This window comes from Physeter macrocephalus, chromosome 8 (assembly GCF_002837175.3).
Source record: "Physeter macrocephalus isolate SW-GA chromosome 8, ASM283717v5, whole genome shotgun sequence".
Lineage (NCBI taxonomy): Eukaryota > Metazoa > Chordata > Mammalia > Artiodactyla > Physeteridae > Physeter > Physeter macrocephalus.
In genome coordinates, this window is record NC_041221.1 from 100,623,833 (window position 1) to 100,630,828 (window position 6,996).

The window sequence follows — 6,996 nt, forward strand, 5'->3', positions numbered from 1 at the left end:
GAGAAAGACAAATACCATGTTATCACTTATATGTAGAATCTAAAATAACACACAAATGAACTTATTTACAAAACAGAAACAGACTCACAGACATAGAAAACAAACTTACGGTTACCAAAGGGGAAAGGGGGTGGAGGAGGGATAAATTACAAAGAAAGAAAACAATAATATTTGATCATTAATTATAACAAGTGTACCATACTAATGTAAGATGTTATTAGGGGAAACTGGGTGTGGGGTAAATAGGAACTCTCTTTACTATTTTCTCAGTGTTGCTGCAAATCTAAAGCCATTCCAAAAAAGTCTATTTTTAAAAAGTTAATGTGGCAAAAGATAGGTTCAGAAGAAGAAATAAGGAAAACTGAGAAAAATATTGCCTCTGATAAAAAGAGGTAGAAAAATTCTTAGTCATTTAAATCTCTGAAGATACTGAACTGCAAAGAATATGAGTGAAATGACAAATAATCCAGTGTATTTTATATTGTATAGAATATTTAATATTATTAATAAATAGTACATTCACTAAAAATTATATTCTGTTAGGTTTTTTAAATATATATATATGTAAATATTGATTTTACTGAATTTGCTACTTTGTGAACAGACTGTTATGGCATATATTTCCAAGATTTGAAGGAGTTTTTATTACTAGAAATTATTTTTTGGCCACTAGAGGAAATGACAGCTTCTGAAAATGATATATTCAAAGTTAAAAATTGTTTAGGATTATATTAAATAATTTAATACTATGCCAAATAATCTTTATTCCTTTTGTATATTCATGGAGTGGGATATTTTTAGACTCTGCATATAATTTCCATAGTTTATCAAAATTATATATGTCTGCAAGAGGTAAGCTAATTTTCCTTGCTTAAAAAGTTCTGAGAAATATATGAAAAAGAGAGAGAGAAGGACGCCCCTGACATTCAGAAGCTGGTCTGACAGTCACATCTAAGCCATTTATTCTCCCATTTGACAAACAATTTCACAATATACCAATTTCAGACAAGGTTACTCTGAGACACAATCATGAAAAACAGCAAGGCCACTTCATAATTTTGTCTAAGAACAAACAAAAACATGGTAACTCCACCACCCACAAGAAAACACTCTCCTTGTTCAGACACTAAACGAGTACCTGCTACTTCTTTACCCCTAGCACTGCCCCTGCTTTCTGACAGTGTTCATTCCTGAGAGCCGTCTCTTCCTTACACCCTTTCCCAAATCACCCAACCAGAATTTAAATTCCAACGCAGATTCTTTCTAACACCCTCTTATAAGAAACTCCACGTTCCTCCATGGTGTATGCTCTCCTTTGACGAGGTGAGTATCTGATTTGTTCACTTCTGGCATCACAAAAAATAGAGAACCTTTACAGTTCAGAAGATCTAATCATCAAAGTCTCTCTGTAAATTACTTACCCTTGGAAAAAAGTTAGCATACTAGTTCTTTCAGGGTATTAAAATAACCACTAAAATAACTGCTCAACAGAGTTTATTATAATAAAAACCACATTTTTTTGGTAACTGCAGAGCAGATTGCCATCTTTCTCATCCACTTGACCATATCTTCCCAGCCACTAAGTTTGTCCTGTTTTCCCCTGTCTTGCGTCTTGCTGCTCATCGCTCTGTTTGACTTCTCCATTTATAAAGCGTGAGCAGTACCAACACAGAACAGCCTGTTACAGAGGCTTAGTTCTTTATCAAGGCAAAGATTCAAAGATTCCAGAACTGTAAGAAGGGATCAGATCTACAGAAAGGCTGCCAGAACATAAATAGTAACCCTATGTGTGCTTTAAAGTAGGCTGTGGTGGTTAGAGTATAACATGAACGTGTTATGCAAAATGTTTATTCTTGTTTTGGAAGAACAAAATTCAAGGATATTTCTTATCCTTTCTTCTAATGATTCTAGAGGTTCTCTAATGCATTCAATTCTGTATCCAACTCTTATGCTAACAGTTTGTGTAAAACTGGGCAGCCATATAAATACTCAGTTTCTTTCTGCTTTAATAAGTATCCATTGCTTTAGACAAACTGAACAATGTTCTTAAAGGAATAATAAAAAAAACTGGGTATCTAGTTATTAATCAATTTGTCTACTTATCTATCATTTATCTGCTCATTCACCCATCAATCCATTTATTCATTAATCTATCTAACTTATTGATTGCCTGTCATTTATCTCTTATAGTTGAAGTCCTTGCTTTGTTGGTTTATCACCTGTATCACGTGATTTGGAGCAGGTTACCTCTCTAACCTCATCTCACACCACTCTCCCACTCATTGTGCTCCATCACAGCTGGCAAAGTCTGATCTTAGGAGCTTTGCATTTTCTCTCTAATGCCTGGAAAGCTCTTTGACAGATAAGTATTCGGCTTCCATTCTGCTTTTCTTCAGGTCTTCAGTCATGTGTTACCTCTTCATGAGAATTTCCTTGAACCCTTCCTAAAATTATGTCCCTTCTCCATGACACTTCCTATTCCTAACTCTCTATTTCCTTCTTCTGCTTAAAACAAATATTATAATTGTTTTATTTATATATTTTACTTATTTTGTCTCTTATCTTTCTCCTCAACTAGAATGTGAGCTCTACTAGGGCAGAGATGTCTGTTGGTTCAGCGCTGCTTCCCCAGTGTCTAGAATGGAACTTGCCCATAGAAATCCACATTAAAAATTACTTGGATTCATGGAGCTCTTGAGAAGATAAAAAGACATGGTGCAAGTAAGGTGCTTGCCACTGAACCTGGTACAGACTATAGACTAAAGAGATGGTACACATTGTCTTGTATTATTTTATATAACTTCATTCAGAGAACACTTACCACCACCATGAAACTCAAGTACTCATCATTCTCTTGGAGGGTATTATTATTATTAGTTATTTAGTTGTTATTAGAGAAATTACTAGGTTTTAGTCATAGACTATATATAAATATATATATAAATATCCACAGATACTAGACATGACATCATTATATTTTTACAAGAAAATATATTTTGAGTACCTTACCATAACTATGAGGTTATGACTTAAGTAACACATGACAATAAGTTTCAATGGCATTTGCATAACTATAACTCAATCATAACATTCATAATCAAGTCAGAATCATTGTAGATAAGTACAGCTTTAATGAATGCAGTTAATTAACCTTAATTTACAAATGAGTGCATTTAAATAATAATTTTGAACTTTCACCTAGTAGAGAAAAGCAACACATTATTCTCTATCAATTTTAAATAAAGTATCAGCTCCTTATAGAGTTAATTCATCCACTTTTTCTTGGTGTTGGAATATAAAATAAAATGCATATACTTATCTAATGTGACATAAATAATAGGAGTGACATCTATGATGATTAGTCATATGATTGCCTATGCCTCTTAAAATTATAAAATTGTAGCTTCCAGTCAGAAAACATTTCATGTATTAAAAGCATCACCAACCAAACTATAAATCATGAGTTGTGGTACAACTTGAATGGAAAATGTGTATAGTATATACATGGAGGTAATGCATGGTAGTTTCTAGTATCTGGTTTATATCAGGGACAATATTATGAAACAACTAGATAATTTTTGGTGAAATAAAAACTTTAAATAAAAAGTTTAAAGTGCTAATAGCCTTGTCTTTTTAATTTACCAAGAATGTGGATTCATAATTCAGAATGCTTCTCTTTTAACCCTGGACGTATGACTTTGAGTAAATCACCTCACCTCTCCAAGCTTAATTTTTCTCTTATTTAAAAGAGCAATATTATAATACACATAATCTTTATACATATAACATTATCCACATAAACCTTTCTAAAAATAAGTATTTAATAAATAATAGTACTAGTAGTAGTTATAATCATAGTAATAGTATTCGCAACAGGGGAAAGACTAGCCTTACTCTGATACTAAAGATACTAAAGTTCTTTTCCTTACATGTATGAGTCTTGCACCTCTTGAAGGGGAGAATTACAAGGTGAGAAAGATATCCCCTTGTCCCCAGGTTGGGTCAGTCTTCTCTGTAGATCCCCCCAGGAAGCAGCATTGCACCAACCCTGTGGCTTCCCAAACACAAACCTGGCATGAAATCTATTCCGTTTGTCCCAAATTAGATTACTATCATGATGTCTGTAAACTAATGAACATGTAATCTGTGTATAAGGAAAAGGAGGTGAATGTGACACCCATCTTGCTATTACTCTGCACACGGTAATACCTGATGTCTCTAAATCTTGGTCATTTTATGTATATCGTTTGGGTGGCACTATCCCATTGACCAATCTAGTCTGTAATTAAAAGCACCTACCTATACAAGGAGGTAACAGTTTGCTGTCCTACATGGAAAAAAAAGTTTAAAATCTGACATTATGCCCTTCTTTAATTGCTGGGTGAGGAAGGTTCCGCTCTAGGCATTCAAACAGGCCAGTTTCCAAATTAAATAGGGCTGAAAAACAAACTCATGGTGAGAAAAAGTACCTCTTATGTAAGAAAATTTAGACTGTGACCTTATTTTACTGTTCCATTTTTTTAACATATTTATTGGAGTATAATTGCTTTACAATGGTGTGTTAGTTTCTGCTTTATAACAAAGTGAATCCGCTACACATATACATATATCCCCATATCTCCTCCCTCTTGCGTCTCCCTCCCATCATTTTAAAACATGTTCCAAAAATAACTATTTCAACACTCAGTATCATTATATATAGGTATATGAGAATGGATACATGTGTATCTATGGCTGAGTCACTTTGCTGTGCACCTGAAACTATCACATTCTTAATCACCTATACTCCAATATAAAATAAAAAGGTTAAAAAAATTATTATAGGTATATGAACTTTTTTTGGGGGATGGAGAAATCAGGGCATTTTATTGATGATGGCAACGTACACGACTTCACACTTAGGTAACACGGTCATGATAAGGCCCTAGCCCAGGCCTTATGCTTCTCCTCAGGATCCCTGGGGGCAAACTTCTCCTGCAGTTTCTTCCACATGCCTTTATTCACCTCCTTAAACTCTTCCAAGGTATCTGTGCACAGGACCAGTTTGTATTCTTCCAGGGACAGGCCATTGAAGCTTGTGTCTCCGGGGCGAGGGTACTTGTGTTTGTAGTAGTTTGAATGGAGAGGTACTAAGCTCTCGTACATCTGATCACAGGCCTCAGGCTCTGCAATCTGGGTGTTCTCTCCCTCCCGAAAGGCGTGTGCTACCCGCCCCCACTGATAAGCGCCCAAGTCCTGGCCTCGTTTGGTCTCGTCCACTGGCCATTCCTCACAGAGTTTGAGAAAATTCTGGTAGCAGCTGGCCGCCATTTTGGGGCCTGAACTTTATTTTTTAAAGTGCTTTCAAATCAATTTATCAAATCCCCAGAGATATAGGACACATTTAATTAACAGATATATTTTATAAATGACGGCACAGAAGAATGTGAAGATACTGAAGAAAGGAGAGACAGAGTCAGAAAGCTGGATTGGAGCAGATGAAAGAACAGATTTTGTTTTGGGACCACCAGGGATCTCTTCCAGATACCCAGTATCCCTTCGTGGATATCTGGCAGTTCTCAGCCATACTAAAATTTACCATCTTCAGTTACTATTCTTATCTAGGGTATGATAGTTGATAAAGCTATTAAAAAGTCAGATTTAGAGTGGACCACAACAATGAATTTTAACTCATAATTCTGCTAAAAAGTCTCCAAACCATCCACATTTTTCTTAAATTTGTAGTTATATTATTTCTATATTTTAAACCATTCATAATTTGCAGATATAGAGAGTCTATACCAAAAACTCAGCAAAGTTTTTGGGTGAAATAGATCATAGTGAGCCGTCACGTCAAATTCAGTTTTACATTTTAGATTTAAATTGGCTTGAGAAATAGATATGCCAGTTATTATGGGGAGAGTCAAAAAGTATATGCTAAGGTTTCATTGAACAATATAAACCTTTTCCCCACATACTGAAAAACTTCTGATACATAAAATGATTTTGATTTTAAGATTGTAAAAATATATGTTTTTGCTTGATCAATTTTAAGTACATTGCTTTATGAACATTTTTAAATAGGCTGTACTATTTAATTTTCCTCCTAGTATATTTATCAAAATATTTTTATTTTGGCTTCGTTTTAATTAATATTTGCTTAAGTAAATAAAATACCATTTGATGTGTTCACTTTCAAAATAATGAACAGACAATAGTTTTTTTAAAAGTTAAACAACTTAAAACTCACTCCTACAACTATATTTATCTTTCATCCATTCTTTCTAAATGATGTGTAATTCTCCTTCCTGTGCATTTATTTCATGTCATCTATCCACTCTCCATGTGACATAAACTTAATCTGACTCCAGCTGAGATGATAGTAGGGTGAGGCAAGTGAGGCAGATGGGGCACAACACTTAAGGAGGCACTTACTCTCAGGGTGAGTTTGCTATCCTGTACTCATGTTTTACATGACCTTTAGAGTGAGTGCCTCCTTAAAATCTGCACCTTAGTTGCCTCACTTACCTCAACTTAGTCCTCAACCAAGAACAAACACAATATTTCTTAGTCCACAACCAAGAACAATCTTTTACATGTCCCTTTTTGACTTTATATGAGGATAGATTTGGATTATATACCTGGTAAAAGAACAGATTTATCACAGGGTATGTGTCTACAAACTGACTCACTGGTACTAGATTACTTTCCAAATGTCCACAACAATCTACACTCCATTAGATGTGCGTGAACGTTCCTATTACATTATTGCGTTTTTAGTATTATTTAGTGCGCTAATGGCTCTAAAGTGATATTCTTGCTTTAATTTACATATTTATGATCACTAATGATTCTATGACTTCCCCTTATGCATGCTTGGTAGCTTTTTAGTTTTAATTTTTTGAAAATTCCATCTCGGGCTTCCCTGGTGGCGCAGTGGTTGAGAGCTCGCCTGCCGATGCAGGGGACATGGGTTCGTGCCCCGGTCCGGGAAGATCCCACATGCCGCGAAGCGGC

General features: G+C 35.0%; 1 protein-coding gene across 1 annotated transcript; it reads right to left on the reverse strand.

Moving 5' to 3' along the window:
• Positions 1-4,911: 4,911 nt before the first annotated feature.
• Positions 4,912-5,310, reverse strand: LOC102980429 (ubiquinol-cytochrome-c reductase complex assembly factor 2-like). Its single transcript, XM_055086364.1, has one exon. It carries the CDS (start codon positions 5,308-5,310, stop codon positions 4,912-4,914), a length of 399 nt encoding a protein of 132 aa, XP_054942339.1.
• Positions 5,311-6,996: the final 1,686 nt, after the last annotated feature.

Excerpts from the sequence above, each read along its gene's own strand:
- LOC102980429 (XM_055086364.1), bottom strand. The coding sequence starts at position 5,310 with ATGGCGGCCAGCTGCTACCAGAATTTTCTCAAACTCTGTGAGGAATGG.